General features: G+C 45.9%; 1 protein-coding gene and 1 long non-coding RNA gene across 8 annotated transcripts in view; one reads left to right on the forward strand and one right to left on the reverse strand.

Annotated features, from left to right (window-relative positions):
* Positions 1-23,166, forward strand: part of Fgf1 (fibroblast growth factor 1) — a 99,066-nt gene that overhangs the window by 63,583 nt on the left and 12,317 nt on the right. For 5 of the 7 annotated variants that reach the window (XM_041660524.1, XM_041660526.1, XM_041660525.1 and 2 more), the window contains one exon: positions 18,116-18,318. In XM_041660524.1, the coding sequence (XP_041516458.1) occupies positions 18,150-18,318 (169 nt within the window). In that variant the 5' untranslated portion in view covers positions 18,116-18,149. Of the gene's footprint in view, positions 1-10,394; positions 10,500-10,668; positions 10,888-18,115; positions 18,319-23,166 lie in introns of those variants that run through there. The other 2 variants (XM_041660529.1, XM_041660527.1) reach the window with 2 other exon arrangements.
* Positions 1-23,166, reverse strand: part of LOC121453631 — a 107,085-nt gene that overhangs the window by 61,479 nt on the left and 22,440 nt on the right. The window lies entirely within an intron of this gene.

Consider the following 23,166-nt stretch of genomic DNA (forward strand, 5'->3'; position numbering starts at 1 on the left):
GGCAGGCGGATCTCTGTGAGTTCAAGGCCAGCCTGGTCTTCAAAGGGAGTTCCAGGACTGTTACACAGAGAAACCCTGTCTAAAAAACCAACCAGCCAAACAAACAAACAAAATCAATGTAATGGAGTAAATATTTATATTAAAAATATAACATTAATAATGATAAGAACAAGGATGAAAGAAGACAGGTTGAGTAAAAATGATGAAAATATAATGTGAACAAAACAAACCTGATATGAAACCTAATGAGTTGTGCGCATGTTTGTGTGTGTGAACATATATGTATGGACAGGGATGTGTGTGTATGTGTGTGTATGTAGTAGTGAAATAGACAGTCGTAATCATCATAAACTACCATACCATGGCATATTTAGGTCTGAGATGAAGCAGGGCAGTGAGGAGAGCTTCCTTGGATGAAGGTGGCACAACAGAATTTGATGCTGAAGAGACAGAAGCCCCGCCTCAAAATTCTGGGTGTTAATAAGGGTTTTCCGTCAATCAAACTCTCTGCACTGTAAAATCTTACAGTGTAAGGACTAGCCCTATGGAGAACAGTGTCGAAAAGCAATACTCATATATATATTTACTTCCCAGAAGATCAGGCCTATGGGAACATCGCACCACTGGGGACTCAGCACGTAGGATGAAATTACTGGGAAGAGTTCTGCATTCCTTCTGCCCCACTCCATGGACCCATCCAAAGACTCAGATTTATAGAACTCTAGAAGAGTCCCTGGAACTTGCCAAGACCAGGGAGGATCCGGGAATGTAGATCCTTGGCTGTCCAGGGGAACTATGGAAGCAGAAAGAAAACAGGAGACCCTTTGAAGCCTCTCTGTTCTCCTTGTTGCCTAATCTGTTTTCAAAGGTCAGCAACTTAAGTGTCTCTATTTTTCTTTTCAAGCCACCCCACCCAACACAGCGGTTATTTGGTTCCTAAAACATGAGAGGGGTAGTGGATGCTGAGAAGATAAATGGCTTTGGAAGGTCAGACAGAACAAATGAGGGGGGAGATCATGAGACCTGGACAACTGAGAGCTTTGAACTACCACAAGCTTGAGTCACCTTCACTGAGAGGCCTCTGACAGAGGGGTGGGCAGTTGCAGCTATTGGTACCTACCTACCCTCAGCATTTTCTGAGAAATGGCGTCTTGGCCCTAACGTGTACCTTCCTGGAGACAGGAGATACCAGTGCAGACTTATCTCTTACGTTAGTTCTTGGGCCTAAGATTTCAGCTCACTTCCAAGTGATTTCATCCTTATCCAAGACTGGCTGTTCTTCCAGAACCTCTGGTGAGGATGTTGTTCTGCTCCACTTCCATCCCGTCATACCCATCCAGGGGCTAAGCTGTATGGGGACCTGTATGTGGAAAGCTATGTTATAGGGTCCTGGGAGCCACAGGCAGCACTGAAATGCTGCACAAACGGAAGCATAGCCCTTTGGAGACTGTTCACATGGTTCATACCAAGAGAGTTGGTAAAGACAAGGGATTGCTAAGAATAACCCAACTCCTTAAAGAGAAGAATGCCAAAGGGAACAATTGTGCCACTGTCCTAATGCAGTCCCTGAAGAAAGTCCTGGAATGCTTGCACTAGCGATCCGAGCCCTTTTGTTCCTGCCCTTTTGGCTGTGACACCCACAGGGTCCCTTGGCAAAGCAAGGGCCTTGGCTCTGCCATTAGCTCCCGGCCTGGAGTTCTCGGGCTCCAGCTAGGGCCTCTGTAGCTCTCCTTTAAGGTCCACAACAGACGGGTGCGTGAGCAAGCTCTACGGGGTTTCACTCCTCCCTCAGTACCCAAGGACCTTAAACAGCAGCCCCACGCTGGTCCTGCCACCTCCTCTTCCAGAGACACCTGGATAACATCTGTCTGGCCAAAACGTGAGTTTTGTCCTTTGTCTTCATCGCATTCCGAGTGAGCCGGGGCTATCGGAGGTGAGGCTGTCCAATAGTGAGGTGACGTCATAAGCAAATGCCTCAGGGGTGAGGGCTTTATTCTTGGCTGAGCCGCAGGTTTCCTTGGCCGAACTGTGCAGTCCCTATGCATCACAGCTGTCTAGGGTTGAGAAAAATGGGGTGGTTATGTAGCTTGCAGGAAGAGTAGAAAGCAGTCCTCGATGAGTCCCTGAGAGAATCTCATTTGTTCAAGCTGCTCCGTGAAACTCCAAATGCCTTAAGAGTTTAATGAACCAAACCTCCCGAGACACGGGGTGTGATGCTCGCTGTGTGTCACCTCCTGCCCAGGCCTTGCTCTGCTTCTTTACAGCACCATCACAAGACTGGCACTCTTGGTTTCCTTGGCTACAGTATTGCTGGAGGTGGAACCTAGGGCCTACATGCTAAACATGACCATCCTCATTGAGCTCCATTCCCAGTCCCAGGCAAAGCAACAGAGGAGCAGAAAGGTCAAGTGACTTGCCAGTCATAAAAGGTGTTAATGAAACCACAGAAACCAAAATCCAAGTCTCAAACCGTGAGAGGTCTCCCTTTGCAGGGGCATCTCCAATCTTCTAAAGTCAGCCCCTTTCCAAATAGGTCCTTCCCCCGCCCCAGTCCTTATCAGCGTGGCCACTGCTCACCTGGTGAGGGCCAAGATGATCTCATGTGACCCTGGGTTACCTTGAGGCATCAGAAGAATAGCCTGGTGGTTGTCACTGCAGCACCATGGGAAGGGACAGCTGGCAGGGCAAAGACTGTACTTGCATGAAAGCAAATGCCCCTTCTTTGAAGTTGTCCACAGGGCTGCATAAATTACAGTGGTAGGTAGGTTACAAAGAACAAAGAAGGCGAAGGGTCACCCAGTTCAAAGAACATTTGTTCTCTTGATCACACTAAATCCATGATTAAAATCATAGACTTTGGCATATGAAAACCCTAGGTTCAGATCTTAAACTTTTAACACTGTAATAGGCCAGGATACATTTTTGGGTTGAAACTATTGCTCTTATTTATTTACCACCTTGTTAAGCAGAATGGGGGACAATGCTTCTCTAGCAAAATTTCTTTGAGAATCCATTAATGTATACAGCATATTTAGGACCATGTTTGATATACTATACATACTTAAGAACTTTTACTGCTTCTGGTTGTAGCCAGGGCAGATTATTGGGTAATGCATGGTAAGGCAAGCCTTTTGCAGTCCAAACAGATAACAAGCACACACTTCAAAAGTCTGCCTTTGAAGAAGCTAAGATTTCTAGGTCAAGAGTGGGCGGGGGCTGGAGGGGGGGAGAAAAGACTCTGCAAACACGGTCTTCTAAAGAGCAGGGAAGTCAGCTGACTTGGAGTAAGGAATGTCCTTGCTGGGCCCTTCCTGGAGACTGTAAAGTTGCACAACAGATTAAGAAGATTTTTGGAGACACATCAGTAAGCCGAGGTTGAAGGAAGGAGAGTGAGGGCTGCAAGAGCCCCTGCAGAATCACTTAACATTTGGCTCTAAGCCCCAGCTTTAATGCATCTGTCTGCAGGAAGGATATTCCGGTTTAAGATGTGCACAGGTTTTCGGGACACACTGAACCAGAGTCTCCCATTAAAATTCAGACAGAACCGGAGCCAGGAGAGCGCACCACTGCGCCAGGCGGCCTCTGCTTCTCCTTTCCAAGTGGATTCTGTTCTCTGCAGGCACTTAAAAGAACGCCTGACCTCCGGTTGGATGATGGTGTTATGGTGGGGAGGTGTTTGATGGGGGGTGAATAAGTCAGAGTGCAGAAAATAAAAGATCTCAGATGGAGGAGAAAGAAAAGATGTTGGAGATGGCCCTCCTGAGAGGTGCATCTGCTTCTCTTGGTCTCTGTGGAGGGATGTCAAGGCAAAGGCTAAGACTGGGCGGCTGAGTGAAGCACCTGGACTGGATGACAGTTGCACTTAGTCCAGGCAACAACGGCCTTCTCTGGAACCTGGCCGAGTCTGGCAAGGCAGAATATAGACATCTTAAGGGCAGAAAGCACATTGGCACACCTTTTTTTAATCCCAACATTCGTGAGGCAGTGGCAAATAGACTTTTGCAAGTTTGAGGCTGATCTGGCATACATAGTGAGTTCCAGGTCAGCCACAGTTACATTAAAAAAAAAAAAATCTTGAAAGTTTTTTTTTGTTTTTGTTTGTAAGAAGTTAGGATGGCTCATCTATCGTACATCGTGGAACAACCCCAGTGAGGTCTTGGACAATTCCCTAACATAAAGCAACTATACAGTCGACTAGACAGAGGTTAACATTCCATAGGTAAACAAGGACTGGAAATAGAAAGGCTTTACCACGATGTCAGTTATGAAAGTATTTCTAGTTTTTTAAGATTTTGATTGGGAACTAGGGACTTGGGGGCTTTCTTTTCCTTTCTTTGTCTAAATTCCCAGGACATCTGTAGCATCCTCTTTATGGCAGACACAAGGAACAGAAGTAATTGACACCTAAAGTATGCCATCTTGATCTCCCTCAAGCATTTGACATTGGCTGCCCAGGAACAGTATATGCCCAGTAACTTGGGGGCTTCTTGGGATCAGAAAGCTCCTGAAGAACTGGAGAGGAGAGTAAGGAGGTAGCTCAATGGTAGCAAACTTGCCTAGCATGTAGGAGACACTGGGTTCAATTCCCAGTGCTTAAAAGAAAAGACTGGAGAAAAAGACTTTTAAGACCTTAGCCCCTCTCTCATCATGGACAACACAAGCCTCAACCCTACGAAACTCAGAGAGAGCCCATCATTGTGCAGCACATCCATTTAACCAGTGTTTTTTCAAACTGTGGGTTGTGATCTCTTTGGGGTCAAATGACCCTTCAGAGGGGTCTCATATCAGATAACCTGTACACAAGACATTTACATTACAATTTATAACAGTAGCAAAATTATAGTTATGAAGTAGCAAAGAAGATAAATATATGGTTGGGAGTCACGACATGAGGAACTGTGTAAAAGGGGTCGCAGCACTAGGAAGGCTGAGAACCACCCATCTAAACCCATGAAAAGACAACATTGCTGCCTGTAAGTCATGATGGAACATTCCATCCTAGCAGGGAGATACTTTTCAAGCACTGTTATAAATCAGCATCGTGGATGGCTGAGTCTGCGCATGGTGATAATCAAGTTAGCATCAATCAAACGCTCACACATTTTCTGGGGCCAGGTTCAGAACTTTAGATGAGTTAGTTAAAAATTGAAAGTCACTGGGCGGCGGCGGTGCACACCCTCAATCCCTTTAACCCCAGCTCTGGGGAGGCAAAGGAAGGTGGACCTCTGAAAATCTGAGGCCAGCTTGGTGGTCCACAGGTGAGTTCCAGGACAGTCAGGGCTACACAGAGAAACTCTGTCTCAAAACAAAAACAACAACAACAACAAAAGACTCACCATGACTCAGTGCAGTGGCCATTTATGGGGAGACTGCAGCTCTATGAGAAAGAATAGTTCACTAATGAATATCCAGCAAGATTTAAACTCAAGTCAAATGCTAGGCTGAAAATCAGCCATGTGGGGGATGGTTAGAAAGAGAAGAAAGAACAGCATTTTAAAAAAGATTTTAATTGAATAGAATTTATCACTTTCCCACCTCCCTTTTTTCCATTTGACCCCTTCTAGGTGCCCTCCCCACCAGGCCCCCCCAAGATGAGATCCTTTTTCTTTGATTATTATTGTTACGCACAGATATGCGCACGCGCACACACACACACACACACACACACAAAAGTATATAAATATAATCTGTTGAGTCTGTTTCTGTTGTTTGTACATACAGTTTCAAGGCTGACCACTCTGAGATGGGCAGTCAGTAAGGGGGCTCATCCCTGGAAAACAGCCTTTCTCCTCTGAGCTGTCATTAGCGTCCTGTAACTCTTTGTCTAGAGTGGGGCCCTGTGAAACTTTTTCTTCCATGTTACCATATTTGCTGATATTGCCATTGATCCAGTCTTGGTTGTGAGGCCATTTCTGTGATAAAAGCATTCTCACCGGAGCTTATTTCAAGCTACTAACCATGGCAATATGGTTTCTGCTTGGGCCGTAATGATCTCTCAAGAACGTGAAGGGTTCAACTCCTGCACACTCCAGTGGAAGTTCACCCCACAGCTGAGTCAACAGTTTACTGTCAATAATGGAAAAAGAACTTCAGCTCATGGAAGAGAGCTGGCTTGGGACCAGCCCAGGCCAGCCAGCCCCATCACACTCTGATCCATACAGAGTACCAAGGACATAGCAGGAGAAATAAGGAGGGCTGGGAACACTCTGTCTCCCTCCCCGCATGTAGTAATATGGGGCGGCAGGGCTGCGTCCCCCACACCCAGCCGCCCACATGGCTAGCTTATGCCCAAAATAATTACACAGACACTGTATTCTTTTAAGCACTGCTTGGCCCTTCTGCCCTAGCCCTTACTGGCTAATTCTGATATCCCGATCAACCCATCTCTAATAATCGGTGAGCACCGGTCTTACCGGGAAGATTCTAGCCTAGTCCATCCTGGGTCGAGCTTCATCCCGGGAGCGGGGCATGGCGTCTCTCCCAGGCGTCTGCTCCAGAGAGGAGAGCTGTCGAGACTGAGCTCACTTCCTCTTCTTCCCAGAGTTCTGTTCTGTTTACTCCTCCCACCTATCTTCTAACCAATGAGGGACAAGCAGTTTCTTTTTATTTAACCAATGACCTTCCTCCATCATTTCCCCTTTTTTGGTTTAAACAAAAAAAAAAAAGGCCTTAACTTTAACATAGCAAAATTACATATAACAAAAAAGTTATCAAGAAAAAGTTACAATAATCTTTATCATAACTAAGGAAAACTATAACTAACTATTCTTAACTCCATCAAAGACTCCAGAAAGATATAATATTACCTAAGTAAACAAGAACTAAGAAACTTCAAACTCTAGAAATGACAAAGACATTTCGCTGCCTGGACAGTCACCCAAAGTTCTTTTGTACGGTTGGGGCATCCATCTTCAGCCTTCAGGCCCATGGTACCCAGCAGATATTTCCATAAAGCAGGAAAATTCAAAGTCAGTTCAGTCACTATCTGTTGTGTCCTGCAGAATGTCTCGCAGACTCTTTCAAAATGAATCAGGAACCCCGAAAGATCATCTCACCTTAGGCAAGTTCAGTAGTCCTCTCTCTGCGGGTTCTCTGTGTCCGGTTTATGCAATAGTCCAGGCAAGAGCAGTTTTTTGCCCAAATGGCTATCAAAACTCCATAACGAGCCTCTTCGATGCCCATCTTCCTCTTGAAGTAGATTGGTGCTGCCAGGAGCAGAGTGTCTCATTGACATGAAAAGTCCTCAGTTATTAAAACATTAAATGTCCTATTCTGTAATCTTTGAAAGACATGAAGAATGTCTATCTAAAATATATCTACGCACATCTAGAAAATACTAACTAACATAACTACAAGCTTTACTATTATCGATGATTATCCATTAACAACCTATATTTCTTAATTATACAGTACATATTTAAATGAACTACACAATCACAATACCTTAATCAAAATCAGAAACACTTATACATATAACAAAATTGACCTTAAATCTCTATCAATAAAGCAAAATCTATACTAATGCAAATTATTCATACCTATATCATATCCCCCTTTAAATGTAAAAGAACATTTATAAACATTTTTTGGGAATTTGGGCGCAGTTATTTCTCTCCAAACTGCTTCCTGCTGAATGGGGGCGTCGTTAATTAGGTCTTTCATGGTATAACCCTGTGTGCTAGTTTCATCTCAGTTGGCAGTTGAGTGAAGCAATTTTCTGAAGGCGTGCACAGGAACCATTCAGGAGGACGTGGTCCATCATACCAAATCGGAATAGAAGAAATGAACAGCGTCTCATCCTCTGTGAAAACAAAATAAGAAACTCCTTTCCAAAGTATCATGTCTTTAGATCCAAATTTCAAATTTAAGGCATTTTCAAAGTATCTATGTTGGATTAGTTCAGCAGCATTTATAAACAAATATCTTTTAGCAGTTGTTTGTCCTTCCTCAGCATTCAAACAATTCAAAGAGAGCATAATAGCATACAGTATCAAAATTCTCTGTTTATTTTCCATCTTATTACACCTTTGTTTTAACCTCTATTTCATTTATTTTTACTTTTAACTTTTTGCTTTTTGAGACAGGTTCTCTGTATCTTTGACCTGAAGTAACTCTGTAGACCAGGCTGTCTTTGAACTCTCCGAGATCCGCCTGTCTCTGCCTCCCAGGCATTCGGGATTAAAGGTGTACACTGCTACACCTTGAACTCACAGAGATCTGTTTGTCTCTGCCTTCTAGGCACTGGGATTAAAGGCGTGTGCTACCACACACAACAACTCTCTTCCTTTTTTTTGTTTTTTTTTTACTTTAAGAACTTTAACTTTTAGTCTGCATATATTTTTAACACACTTTAAACCATTCAGAAATTTTTTCTGTCTTTGAATCTCTCTTTACTGTATATCTCTCTTTTTCTGACCACATGAATCTTTAATTTACCAAGCGATCTCAGTAGGATTAAAGGCGTGGCTTTGCCAGCTAGATCCAGTCCATTCCTTAGCTTTCCAGCCTCATGGCGGATATACAGGCTGTAGCCATGTTTACTGCAACAACTGTATGGCATTTCAAGGTCCCTGCCAGCAAGTGAGCTACAACAGACAACACTCAAGTCCTCTCGGTAGCCGGCCCTCCTGCCTCAAACAGTCAGAGTTTGCCCTGGCAGGATGGCCCAGAAAGCCGGCATTTTTAAACGGCGCAGCTTTTTTCCTGCTACAGCTGAAAACCGAAAAGCATGCGTTCAGCTTTCCGTCAACACCATTTAAGTGTTTCGTGGCAGGAACTCTTAATGAGCTGCAGGGTTTTGCAGCTGAAGCTGAGTCAGGAAGCCTCTCTTAGAAGAGGCGCTTGCTTGCCTCTAGCAAGCAGAGTAGATCCGAGAAATTGTCACTATCAAGAAAACATGCTTTACTCTTTGCCAAGCTTTTTCAGGCTTTCTGTGGATTCAGTTGTCCACGTGGGCGTCAACTGTAGTAATATGGGGCGGCAGGGCTGCGTCCCCCACACCCAGCCGCCCACATGGCTAGCTTATGCCCAAAATAATTACACAGACACTGTATTCTTTTAAGCACTGCTTGGCCCTTCTGCCCTAGCCCTTACTGGCTAATTCTGATATCCCGATCAACCCATCTCTAATAATCGGTGAGCACCGGTCTTACCGGGAAGATTCTAGCCTAGTCCATCCTGGGTCGAGCTTCATCCCGGGAGCGGGGCATGGCGTCTCTCCCAGGCGTCTGCTCCAGAGAGGAGAGCTGTCGAGACTGAGCTCACTTCCTCTTCTTCCCAGAGTTCTGTTCTGTTTACTCCTCCCACCTATCTTCTAACCAATGAGGGACAAGCAGTTTCTTTTTATTTAACCAATGACCTTCCTCCATCACCCGCAGTCAAACTTTCCTTCACTGAGGGTGTGCCTGCCTTGGGACGCTCTGCAGCACAAATAAGGAGACCTGGAATCCTTCTACCGCCCTATCAATCATTTTTTTGGTCAGATATGGAGGCCAAACTTGACCCTTGCCCTTCTGGACTCAGTAATTTTAAAAGCATTTCTTCTGAAGAAGCGAGGAAATGATTGTTACAAGCGGGAACAGGGACCGCTTCAGAGGGTTTTCCTATGTAACGCGACTGCGTCGAAGACACCCTGTAAGGGTTTGGGCTCAGCTTCTCTGTCAGCATCTGCAGGACACCACCTGCTAACTAGGCCTTCTGAGAACACTTTTCCATCAGGACAGACGTGCCTAGGTATCTGCCAAGTACTAGAGGCAGGGAGAGTCAGTGGCTTCTGTCTCGGAGCTGCAGAGAGGAATGAAGCAGGCAGTCAAGAGCATAGTTCAAATGCATTCATTCACTCACCCTACAAATATTTGTCAAGGGCCCGTTAGGTACCAGGCATCTTGCCAGCTTCTGGTTATACCATGGCAAGAGAGACAGACAAGTTTCTGCCTCCACAGACCTGGCAGTCTAGTGACGAAGGGAGATATTAATCAAATAATCACGAGCATGAAGATGTAATTAAAAACTTATGAAGGGATGGGGGACAAGGGGTCTGTGAGGACAGGAGGAGCCTGGCTCAGTTCTCGGAAGCAGAAAAGGCTTCTGAAGGAACTGATAAGGGCACTAAGATCCCGTGACAAATAGGGAAAGGACAGTATCCCAGCCAGTCGGAAGAGCCTGGACAAGCGGCCCAGGTCAGGAGGGAGGGCTGTGCTCTCTAGGTCTGCAGAGGAAGCTGGGTGGAAGACGAGGTAGGGGGAACCACCTGGACCCGCAGCGGCCATGCAGGCTGTAGCAAGGTTTTGGTGTTTACCCAGCAACAAGAATCAATGGGCGGGTGTTGACAGAGGAAGGCAGGTGACAGTGACAACCCTCAGTGCTGCTGAAGGGAGTCCAGAGAACCAATATCTGACCTGGTGTGTGTGGTGCGGACAGGCGTTAGGAGGTCAAGGTTGGGGCGTGTGTCCACACAGAAGTTTCTGGAGGAGGAAATGTGAGAGCTGAATTTTTGAAGGGTGAGTATGATTAGCCAGGCTAGAGTGGAAGGGGAGAGAGAGAGAGAACCTGATGCTGTCAGCTTTGGGCTCAGGCCTGGGAGAGGAACGCAAAGGGCGGGGTGGTGGGCACATATAAAGAGCCCAGTTAGACAAGGCAACAGAGCTAGGCAGAGACCAGATCACAAAAGCCTTGCGGGCCATGGCAGGAATCTGCACTTCACCCTAAAGGCGGCAGAACTCTACTGAACCAAACATCTGGAGAGAGCAATCCTCAGGTCGCTGAGGTGGGGAGGTCACGAGCAACAGAGCCCAGAGTAAGCAGAGCTAGAGAAGAAAGCACTGCCCACGCCAAGGCCGTCCTGGTGAGAGCAACAGGAAAGAGGAAGTTGTCTGGGGACTTTAAAAGGTGAGAGGGCCTTGTCACCACCCACTGGGTGGAAGCGATTTCTATTCATACAACAGTCTGATAAAACAAAGGTTTCCATTTGGGTTGAGTCTTGCCCCACAAGTCCTTAGGAGCAATGTATTCACTTGTCATTAAGGGAAGATCCTCTCAGTTAAAGAGATGGCCATGCCCTTCCAGCCTCCTCATCCTTTGTTTATAGTTTGTATCTATTGTTCTATGGGCTGAGACTGGGGTATCAAAAGTTCTCACTGTCATTATGGAGTTATCAACTTCCTGTTCTCCTCTTCTCAATGTTAGCCTTGTAGACAGCAAGGTTGTGCCACCAAATCTGTCTATGGGATTTTCCCATTTTTCGTCGTGCGATGATTCCTGTCGCCTGTAATCATTCTTTTCACTTTGGAATTATTTTATCACATATCAATGTAGCCAGGCCAAGTTTGTAACTTTCTGTTATTATTTGTCTATCGTGTTTACACATTTAAAATGTGTACTTAGAGAGAGTGGTGAGGGGGTGGGTACATGTTTGTGTGTACGTGTGCATGGGTGTGCATAGGCTGTAAGTCAGCATTGGGTATCTTCCTCAATCATTCTGTACCTTGTTTTCTGAGACAGGCTCTCTCACTGAGCCTGGAGCATCTTGATTCAGCTAGGCTGGCTGGCCACTGAGCTTCAAGGACCCTAGGGTCATTGATTACATCACATGGGGATCCGAGTGTACATCCTCATCCTTGAGCAATAGGCATTTTACTGACAGAGTCCTCTCTCTCACCCCCACCCCCACTCATGGTTCTTTCTTCCACACTTAGTTTAGGTTTGCCTTGCCTGTACCTCCCCCTCTCACCTATACCCCTGCCCCATCATCCCTGCTTAAACCTTCCACCCTGGCATCCCCCCTTCCACCCCAGCATCCCCCTTCCACCCCAGCATCCCCCCTTTCATCCCAGCATCCCCCTTTCCACCTCCAGCATCCCCCTTCCACTCCCAGCACCCCTTCCACCCCCAGCATCCCCCCTTCCACCCCCAGCATCCCCCCCCACATTTGCATCTCCTATGCTATAGCTTTCCTCTTCTCTAGCCTTTTGTCACCTCCCAAGGACCTCTTTCTAGTTGCTCACATATAAATACACATATATAAAAACTAGAAAGCAGGATCTCCATATGAGAGAGAATACAAAGTCTTTTTGAACCCTGGTTACCTCACTTACTGGAGTATTTTCAAGCTCCATCCATTTTTTATTGTAAACTTCATAATTTTATCTTTCTTTATGGGTGCACAAAACCCCCGTTGGTATATATACATTTTTTAATATCCATTCTTCCATCGGCTGACATCTAGCTTGATTTCATTTTGTGAATATGGCAGCAAGGAACTGATGTGTGAGCGCCTCTGCGGTAGGGTACGAAGTCCTTTGGTTATGTGCCCAGGAGTGGTGAAGTTGGGTCACATGGTACTTTACTTTTTTGAGAAACCTCCACACAGATATCCATACTCCCACATTGGTTTGCACTCTCACCAATAGTAACCAAAAGTTGTCCCTACCCACATCCTCACCGGTGTTTGTTACCATTTGTTTTATTGGTAGCCATTCTGACTAGGATAAGATGGATCTCCAAGTAGTTTTAATTTTCATTTCCGTAATGGCTATGAATGTTGATCAGTTCTTAAAATAGTTTGGTCGTCTGTAGTTCTACTTCTCAGAACTTCTGTTCGGTTCTTTACTTAACCCATTTTTGGAGTAGGTTGCCTTACTCTTGTTTAAGTTTTTTGGGTTCTTTATATATTTGAGATATCAATCTCCTGTCAATTGACAGATATTTGTCAGTTTGCGAAGATTTTCCTCCCATATATAAGCTGCCTCTTCACTCCATTAGAGTTTGGGTTTTTTTATTTTTAGACTGTCTTGCTGTGCTTGTCCATAGTGTGCAAGCCACTGACCCAAGTTTAATTTGTACCCTTTTATTTTAACCACTCTGAATCCCTATGTTTTAAATGTATCTCTTATAGCCAGAATGCATATATGTGTGTATATATATGTATGTATGTATATATACAGATATATGGATTTTTAAGAGCTCCTATAGCTAAATAATTTAGTCCATTTCTATTTTTTTGGATAATTCATACAATGCAATTTTACCTACTTCACTCCTCCCCTCTCACCCCTTCCAGCTTTGGCTGAAATACATTTTATTTGTTTTGAACATTTAACAACACACCTGACTTAATAAAATCTAAAGTGAATTAACATTTCTGGAGGTAGTAGGAAGGGATTCATTCATAGAGATGTGGACATTGTTTAGAACTGGAGCTAAGCCCTGTTTTACACATGCTGGGTCTAAACCCACTATCTTCAATGTCTGTATGCAGTTTGCCTTTCTACATGAATAGTTCTCTGTTGCATAAACAGCAATAGGCATTAAAACCAACCTATAGGTGCCAATGTTTGTCTGCCCTTGGTTCTCAGAACCACGAGTCTTTCTCCTCAGCAGTCACCTGAGCCACACATCAACGCCTCCTGGGAACATTAGGATTCCCGAGTCACTTCCACACCTGTCCGCACATCTGGGAGCATCAGGATTCCTGAGTCAATTCCACACCTGTCCACACATCTGTCCATACCTGAGTCTGCAGCAATAGCTTGATCTTTGCCTCCTTCAACTACTCTGTTCTCATCTTTGCGATTTAATAAAAGAAGCTGAGCTTCTTATGCCACACGGGGAAGAGAATAAAAATAACTCACTTAAATTAAGCTGACCCACACCATACCTGGCTTCAACTAGTCTAATATAATCATGTGCTCTTATCTCTAAGAAGTTGGGCTATATTTTTATACTTCCCTTGTGCTTTTTGAATTTTGCGTTTGTTTAACCCTTCAAAGGATTCTGTGTGGTAGGTGGAGTAGGGATCACTAGAGGAAGCACGTCCAGAGTGGGTGGCACATCCATGTTCCCATCTGGGTATGCCCAGGGCTGTGCAGTAGATGCTTGTTTCCCCACATGGGAAATGACTTGAGCTCCCAGGCTAGGGTATAAGTCTCCCACTGTTCCATGTGTCTGGTCCAGTGGCCACAGCTAAGCGAGTTCGTCAGCTTTTAACGTGGACGTTCCAATAGGCTGAGTATTCCTCTCACTTCTGTGCCACTGAGAAACCAAGAAAATCATCTGACTTTCAAAAATTGCACCAGCATCCTAAATCCAGGAGCTGACTTGGTGCGGACCGATGAGAGGGAGTCCATTGGACTTGCTCTTCTCTGTCTCCCACACGGAAAATCCCCTCTCCAGATGGCCACTAAGACAGACAATTGGTAACAAAAAGCAGGGCTAGAAAATCCACATTATGTTTAATGCCTGATTACACTTAGTTAATTGATTCATTTATGAGAGCAATTCGTATAAATCCCCAGGGACACTTGTTAAGGTTGCTGCCTTAAGGTTTTGCCACACCATATACTTCCTTTATTCATATCCCTTAGCAAACTAGGGATTGGTCCAAGAATTCTGAACTGTCTACTTCTCAAATCATAAGTAAATAGTAAAGAAAATTAAAAATAAGGAATTTTCCTGGTGGTGGTGGTAGTGCATGCCTTTAACTCTAACACTCAGGAGATAGAGGCAGGCGGATCTCTGTGAGTCTGAGGCCAGTTCCTTGTCTTTGAACAAGTTCCAGGACAGCCAGAGCTACGTACAGAGAAACCCTGTCTTGAAAAACGAAAACCAAACAAACAAAAATAAGAGGTTTTCGTGCCCCTCCCACCAGGCTTCAGCTGATTCACAAATCCAGCTGCCATGGCTGTCAGCTCCATTGCGATGCCAGGCTGATTTGAAGGTGTTGACATGAGGCTTTCGGGATTCAGGAGGAAATGTGAACTGAAGGCTTCGTAGAGGGAAGCATCCGAATAGTGCAGCCATCCCACGACGATCCCACTCACGAGATGAGCAGGCAGAGAATAGAGGTGTGGTCTTACACACCTCAGCTCTCACTCTGCTTCAGAAAGAAGAACCCCTGAGAGCCTGCTGGGACTGGCCAAGGTCACGAGTTGGTGATGAAGGTTCTGAGAGGATGACATCCAGACTGCCTGGCTTATACCCACATGTAAATGAGAACATTGGTATCACCCTTAGCCAGTGCTGGTACCTCCAACCCCATCCAGCTTTCTGCTGTATCTATTCAGTTTTATCCCAGTTGGAGGAGGCGAGAATACAGGCAGGTAGCGCCAAATCCATGCCCAGCACTTAGCAAACAACCTGGCTGGGACTGAAAAGGGAAGCCCATCCTTGACAAGCAGCTGGCCCACATCAGAGGAAATGCAAACATAAAAACTGCCACTGGGGGAGACCCTGAGACAAGGAAGTTCTGCTCTCCTAAGACTGGCAATACTAACGGTAGCCATTAGAGTGCGGTTATTGTTTCCTGTATAGCAAATTAAATACACAACTTAGGAAGTATGGGAAATGCAATCAGAAACCACCGCGGGAGGAGACCCTGAGACAACAAGAAAGTTCTGCTCTCCTAAGGTTGCCAATTCCAGTGGTAGCCATTAGACTGCAGCTATTGTTTCCTGCATAGCAAATTAAATGTGCAGCTTAGGAAGTACTGGGGATAAAAATAAATGAAAAAATATACGATCTCTTAGTTGCGCTGTTAAGAAGGGGAATCTGTGAGCTAATGGAGCGACACATGAAGTTAGTCTCACTTGAAACAGCTACATTGCTTTTCATCAGAGGGGATCCAGAGAGTCAGGGTGCAGTCAGTGGTACGGAGCTGAGCAGTGGTAGGGAATGCCTTTAATTCCAGCACCCAGGAAGCAGAATTAAGTGAATCTCTATAAGTTTGCGGCCAGCCTGGTCTACAAAGTAAGTTCCAGGACAGCCAAGGTTACACAGAAAGCCTGTCTTGAAAAACAACAACAAATTAGAACGCAGGAAACTCTATTTCCAGCACTTCTCAGGGAAAAAAAAAATCAAGTGATTCAGAAAGAAGTTGAGTAAGGAACGGGCAAGGGTGGGCAGCTAAAGAGAGAGGAGATGGAAGTTAGCAGAAAGACCAGAGGCTTGAGGTGAAAGGGTGATTCTTGGAAAATATTGAGAATTTGGACGAAAAGCACAATGTGCTATACAAGGTAAATTATCACTCTGCAGCTAATATAAATAACATTATCCGTCTCTCACTGTCTTATATGGCAAGAACAATGTGGAACCATGTGTTGAGGGGCTGTTTGTGATAGTCTGACTTTGAATGTAATAACACACACGCATACACACATACACACACACACACACACACACACACATATGAAATTTGAGAGGTGTCCTTGCAGGGGCCTCCCAAACAGTAGCTGAAACTGAAGTCACTATCTGACCTGAGGGACTGCACATACCAGACATACTAACTACCAATAGAGAAAAAAAGGTGGATGTTTCCAATTTGAGCCCTAATTCCTGTTGGTTACAAAGACAAGTTCCCCAGATTGGTGCTTTGGGTTACGACTGAACAGATTCCCACGAGGGCTTATGTAGGACTGACCAGGGCATGGAACATGGGGCTCTGGCCAGTCTTGGGAGTTCAGGGTGCTACCAGCATGAGTTTCTTTGGGCCTCAGCAGCTATGTGGAATTCTGCTATAGAGGTAACCACAGGGAACAGGTGCAGGGGAGGTTATTGGAGATCACTAGCATTCTGACCATGATGGAAGGCTGAAAAACAAGTTTATAAAGGCAGGTGTAATTTGGTACAATGGGTAAAACCCCCACTTCTGGTCACAGCACTTCCATATCATTGAACTTGTGTAACCTTCTCATAGTAATTAAGGGCAAAATGGGGCTTTGTGTTCACTGACTCATTCTGAGCCTTAGCTTCTTGTTGTTGACCTTGCACAGACAATTTACCGCCTCTAAGCTCTGATTTAATTTTTAATAGGAGTTTCAGCATCCACATTAAAGGATCAGTTAACAAATATTATCTTTCAGCACAGAATATGTTGTTGGTGATGATGATCATTGTTGCTATAAAACAATTTCATTTTATAATACATACATGTATACACATACATGCACACACATATATGATTAAAATCTGGGCAGTAGTATCATATGCCTTTAATCTCAGGACTTGGGAGGCAGAAGCAGGTGGATCTCTATGAGTTCAAGGCCAGTCTGGTCTACAGAGCTAGTTCCAGAACAGTCAAGGCTACACAAAAAACCCTGTCTCAAAAAAGCAAAAGCAAACAACTTTCACTGTTTTTGTAGTTATTAGAACTTTCTTTTTCTAAACGGTTGGGCAAATGTATGGCTCAAAATTAAGACTTTCATTGATTTTATTCTCAAATCCTGAGTGTCAATGCTTGATACATTTTACACTAGTAGGAATTTCCATAGAGTGGATATATATATATATATATACATATATATATATAATGTCAGAGGTCTATAAAATATTATTATAGGCTCTGTGTTGTAAGTGCATCTCATATTAGGAAATAATTAAGATGAAGATGGTCTGGGTACAGGGACAGACCTGATGAAATGTGTGATAAGAGAGTCTTGTGGAAGACTATGAAACCAGGGGTCAGACAGCCTTCAAGATGCTGTCTCAGAAGGTGTCCTGGCTGCAGTACTTGCTCTTTAAAAATGCCCAGGCCCCTCTCTCTGCCCTCATCCCTTCCTCCAGCAAATTTAGAAGGTCGCCATATATTAACCCCTTGTTACCTCTGCTGTACCCTTGGCTCACAGGTGCCCTTTTGCCCAGGCCATCTCTGCACCTTGCCCTCCTCTGGCTTGGTAGTACCTAGTCAAAACAGTGTGAGGGTGGAAGGCAGAACCTCAGCCCCGCCCTCTTTGCTTGTGTGGGTTTCAGCCAGACCCCAGGTGTTATTTTAGTACAACTTACAGTATTTAATTTGAGGATGTGTGTGGATCAGAAGGAGGGACCAGGACAATGTTTTTCCTATTGGCCAAATGATTAAATTTGAAGTTCTAAAAAAAAGAAAGAAAGAAAGAAAGATCGATCCAGCTTGTTGCAAAGTTGTATCCAATTTGGAAGAGAGAATTGTCTGAAAAAATGTCTCCCAGGCAAGGGACCACCCCTCTTCTACCGCCAGCCTCCTCACGGGCCCATCCACCTTGGGTACCACCTGAGCAGTCTGTGGCCCTGCGTGGTCCTTCCCTTCCTGAATATGTCCACCATACCTTCACCGAAAGAACATTCTACAGGTGTGTTTCATTTCTTTCAGTCCTGAGAGTTCCGCCACCGGTTGCTGCTGAGCCATGGCTGAAGGAGAAATCACCACCTTCACAGCCCTGACCGAGAGGTTTGATCTGCCTGCAGGAAACTACAAGAAACCCAAACTTCTCTACTGCAGCAACGGGGGCCACTTCTTGAGGATCCTTCCAGATGGGACAGTGGATGGGACAAGGGACAGAAGTGACCAGCACAGTAAGCAACTATCCAAATTGCACCAGCACTTTCCTGTGTCTCCCCTAGTCCAGCATGGGAAGACGATGAGACTGGGTACTGGTACCCACTTTCCGAGGCTCTGTGTGTAGGCAGAATGCATTCAGAAGTGAGATAACATACATGTACATGTACAAAGGGGCTGGCTTTTGGAAGCCAGGGACCTACGGGCTAACACTTAGCTAATTATATCTTATTGCAAGCTTTTGAAGGACTCTCTGTTGACCTGACATAACATTGGCTTTGGTTCAGTCATTGCACACCCCTCCCCAGGTTTCTATAAACTAACAAAAGATCCGGCCCCGTAAGACAGACAAGGGCCTGCTTGTCCACAACGGGAAGAACCCAACGGTTAGGGACGGGAAATCCTGTACAAAGATAGGGGCTCCATTTCACGTTAACAGACTCTCCAGGTGATGTCTCCACCGGGCTTGATTTGAGCATCCCCCGTCTCTAAGCACAGCCTAACACATCATAAATTATGCAGTTTTCCCCGCAGCGCCTTGTGCAGATGTGGCTGTGGTATGCAGAAGGGGAGGGGTCAAGTCATTCTCCAGACACTAATGGAGCCAGAGGTGGGAGCCACAGAGTGAGAGGCTGACAATTCCGGGCTTTCCCAGCAGCCTGGCTTTCCGACAATGTTGATAAATGGAGGTGTGGCTTAGGGAAAATAATCTTCCCGACCAGTACTGTCTAGCGCTGGTGTGTGTGTGTGTGTGTGTGTGTGTGTGTGTGTGTGTGTGTGTGTGTGATATTAAGTGTCTGCTTTCTACAAGAGTCAGGGAGTCCCTGAGTACCACTAGGGTAGTAGATGGTGCAGGGAAGTCTGATCTGCTCCCTGCATAGAGGACTGGCAATCTCAAGAGTCAAGACACACAGGAGAGTATAGGAGGGAGGAAGACCCGGGACTGACTTGAAAACGGGATGCACGTAGCTGATGTCATGGCCTCTGTGTAATTATACCCGGTGTGGGCCCCAAACTTCGCAGACTCCATGCGATGGCGGCTTCTGAGATGTCCTTCTGCTCAGTCTCAGGTGCACATGTGACTGGGATGGGTGTCGGTATTGTCCCTTCTTCCCCAGAAAGCCGGGTGCTAGAGCTTGCAGTTGGGGCAAGCTCATGATTTGGGGATTTTGCTTTGATAACTTGTCTTCTATTGGGCCTCCTACATGTTTTAGTAGGTACCAGAATAAGCCAAAATAGAGATTCTAGAACATTAAAAATAAGCAAGTTTGGGCTGAGTCTGTAGTCTGGTTGATAGAGTGCTTGCCTAGCATAGGAGGCCTCACCAAATACAAGCTGGATATGCCGTTATACATCTCTAAGCTCAGCACTTGGGAGGTAGAGGGGAGAATAAGCAGAAGCAAAGTCATCCTCCAGCTACACAGTTGGAGCCGGGCGTAGAATAGAGACCCCATCTCACAAATGAACTTAGACTTTATCTCATTGTATCAGGCATGTTATACAATTCATGTGTTCACCCACACAACCCAGGGGAACAAGCCTTAACTTCTCTGAGTTTTAAATGTTTGTAAACCCTATCAGTTTCCTGCACTAATGGGGGATATTCTAGTCCCCAAGATCCAAACCAAAGGTGATGATCACTGGTGACATGTTTCTTGAGGCTTGCCTGGTTCTTGGAAATCTTAAGCTTCAGGGGAACAAGAGGCTACAGTTACTGGATTGTTGGACAAATGTCATGTGCCTTCCCGCTGCTCATTTGTCATTAGCCACATAGGATGTCTCTGGGTGCATAACATTGGGACAGCTTGTGGTGGCACCGACCTACCGGCTTAAGCTGTCAGAAGCCCTGGGAACTCAGCATAGCTCAGTAGGAGAGCTGTAAGGAAGTGGGCACCCAAGGGGTGCTGGGATATCTGCTGTGTGAACTTGAGCACACTTATGCTTTATTTTTCTGCTTAAAAAGAAACGAGAATACCGATTACAGGCTTCATGAGAGAGTTAAATGAATAACATAGCAAACATTCTGGACACAGCGCCTGCCTGGCCCAGGGTAACGGCCCAGTACATGCCAGCAGCCAATGTTACTGTTAGCATCCTGCATTTCTAGACTTGCTGCAGTGTATGGACGTGCAATGGGAGACTAAGGCGCTTCTTCAGACCCACGAAGGGCTAGAGTCTAGATTCGGCCTTCTCTGCCAACATTCAAAGCAGTTCTATGAGCTTACTGTTTGCTTACTCTGGAGCTAAGAACAAGGGCCAAGGGGGCAGTGCTAAGATAAACAAGCAGCAATCTGCCCTGTACCAGTTGAAACCACAATGGACAATCCACCTGTCCTCTGCAGTCAGGGCCCTGGAATGTTGGTGTTCATGACCTACTCTGCCACTTTCTAAGCACACAATAAATAGTCTCTCTGTTTTGCATGAAATACTCTGCTAAAGATGCTAACGATGCCAATGATTCTTCTAATCCCCGATATCCGCTGAGGTCCAATTTTGGGCAGGCTTTTAATCTCACTGAGACTCAGCTTCTTCCTCCTCCTGGAATGGGAGTGCTGGCCTCACTCCTCCTGGGCATGGGCGATCTCCCTGAGTGTGGATCAGTCGCCCTCTTCTGCCCAGCGGTGGCACTGCTGTTTTGAACCTCGGGCCTCAGAGGCAGAGGCAGCTTTGGGCAGTTTGGAGTAGAAGCCCTGGATAGCCGTTATGATCCACACACAATCTGCCACACGGTTTTTGTTTGTTTGTTTTCTTTTTGAGACAGGTTTTCTCTGTGTAGCCCTGACTGTCCTGGAACTCACTCTATAGACCAGGCTGGTCTCGAACTCAGAGATCCACCTCCTTCTGCCTCTCGAGTGCTGGGGTTAAATAAAGGCCTGTGCCATCACAGCCCAGCTTAGAAGTACTATTCTTTAACCATTGGTCTGAGCATGACAGCCACCGCCGCACCCCAAAGTCTCCTGAAGAAAGAGGGCCCTTAAAAGTCAGTGAGATACTTAGGTAATTCATAAACCCCACAAGACAGAACTTGCCTCAGACCTCACAAGACAGAAGTTCATTCCTTTCATAGTGTCTCTTTGTCCTCAATGATTGACAAGCTGTCCCAGAGTGGGGAAATTATTCTGATTTGTCTGTCTTACCCTTCCTCGGGAGAAACAGTTTCCAGGTATCTTACCCGTGGTAGCAGCCTGTGCACTGGCGATCCCAAAATAGACTGAAGTAAAATGTCTCTACCAGATTCCTGTAGAGACAGGGGTTCAGGGGCTTGTGCCTTCACCAAAGCTTGGGTCACAGCTCTGGGCAATGGTCCGTACATGATGCAAACACTAGTTACAATGTCATAGTAACCACAATAGAAACAGACAGACAGACAGTGAGGGAGGGCTACTGATTCTGGAGCCCCTGGGGATGCAGCTTGTGAAAAGAAAGCTTTTGATAACTGGGTGCTAGCCCTGAGAGACTGAGAGAGTCTAGGGAGAGCCGCGGAGCAGGGGAGGTGGCCCGTTCATGTTGAACACGGAGCAGGTAAAAGGTGTCACAGATCTGTGCCCCTCTCCTTGGGACTACACTTCTGTGTTCACTCACGTGGTCATGGACTGGACTTCTCCCCCACAGGCCCCTGAGGACAAGGACTTTGTGTCTTGGTGGCCGACACTGTGACTTTGCCCGGCACTTGGCTCAGTGCCCAGTAAGCATTAATTTGATGAGCGGCTGACTTGTATTGTTGGCAGATAAATTTAAACCCAACACTATCTCAAGAAGTACCTGTCAAGCACTGGCACATGCCAGGCCCTGCACAGATGGTCATCTCCACCTGCAATCCTCTGAGGTCACTAGTCACCATTGCGCTGACCAGGCCCCTCACAGGGGCATCTTGTGGAGCCTAAGTTCCTCTGTTCTAATAGAATTATCTGAGGATCCCACCACCACCCTGATGCTAACATCCTGACAACAGCATTTCTACCCACAAACTAAATACATTGGCGTGTTCAGCCTATCACGTGGCTCAGATAGGAAAAAGGAGGTTGACGTCCCCTGACTGTGTTTACTGAATCTGTGACATTTTGTGGTAGTTACTTTTCCTCTATGCGCCTAGGTTTCTTTGTTTAAAAAACAAGAATCCCAACAGTTCTCTGCCTCTTAGGAAAGTCAGGCTGTGAAAGGTGATGTTTCTACACATGTCCAGCACACTGCCAGGCCCCTGAATGTTCAAAACAGTGTCATTCTCCAAGGTCACCATCGTCCCCTCCGCAGGCTAGCTGTGCCTCCCCATCCAACCTAGCTGATAGCTGGCCATTAAATGTTAAGCTCGTTCACAGAACTGCTGGTGACTCCATCCCATCTTCCCCGAGACTGTCTAGCCTGAGCTCCTGAGACCTGGCATAGAGTCACAGCTTCCCAGGCCCTAGCCCAGCACGCCCTTCCCATCTAACTTCCCCGAGACAGAGACACTGGAGCAAAGGCAAAGAGTCCTATGCCTGTCTGCTCTTTCTGCTGGAGTTTCCTCTCTGGAGAAGGCATGTAGGGGCTTGCACTTCCATCAAGTCAACAGCTGGAACGGCAGCTAGAGAGGAATGGCACACTCCCTCCTAAGCATCCCGAATTTTCAGCCTCCTTGTGGAGCCTACGGCCCCTAGCCTCCCAAGCACGTAGGAAGGAGGCTGTGTCGGGGGAGGATCCTCGGCACCACTCACCACACAGATGGAAATGTTCTTCAGCAGAGTGTGTGCCAATCAAATATTTATAAATCTAGCCACATCCTAAAGGCACCAGGGGAGCTGGCTGGTCCAAAGGATCTTACTGCACTGCCCTGGATCCAGGCAGACCACACTGCAGTGCACTGTTTGGGGGCAGTCCAGACTTCCGCT

This window comes from Microtus oregoni, unplaced genomic scaffold (genome assembly GCF_018167655.1).
Source record: "Microtus oregoni isolate MIOR12 unplaced genomic scaffold, Mior012 000011F_ref0000422, whole genome shotgun sequence".
Taxonomy (NCBI): domain Eukaryota; kingdom Metazoa; phylum Chordata; class Mammalia; order Rodentia; family Cricetidae; genus Microtus; species Microtus oregoni.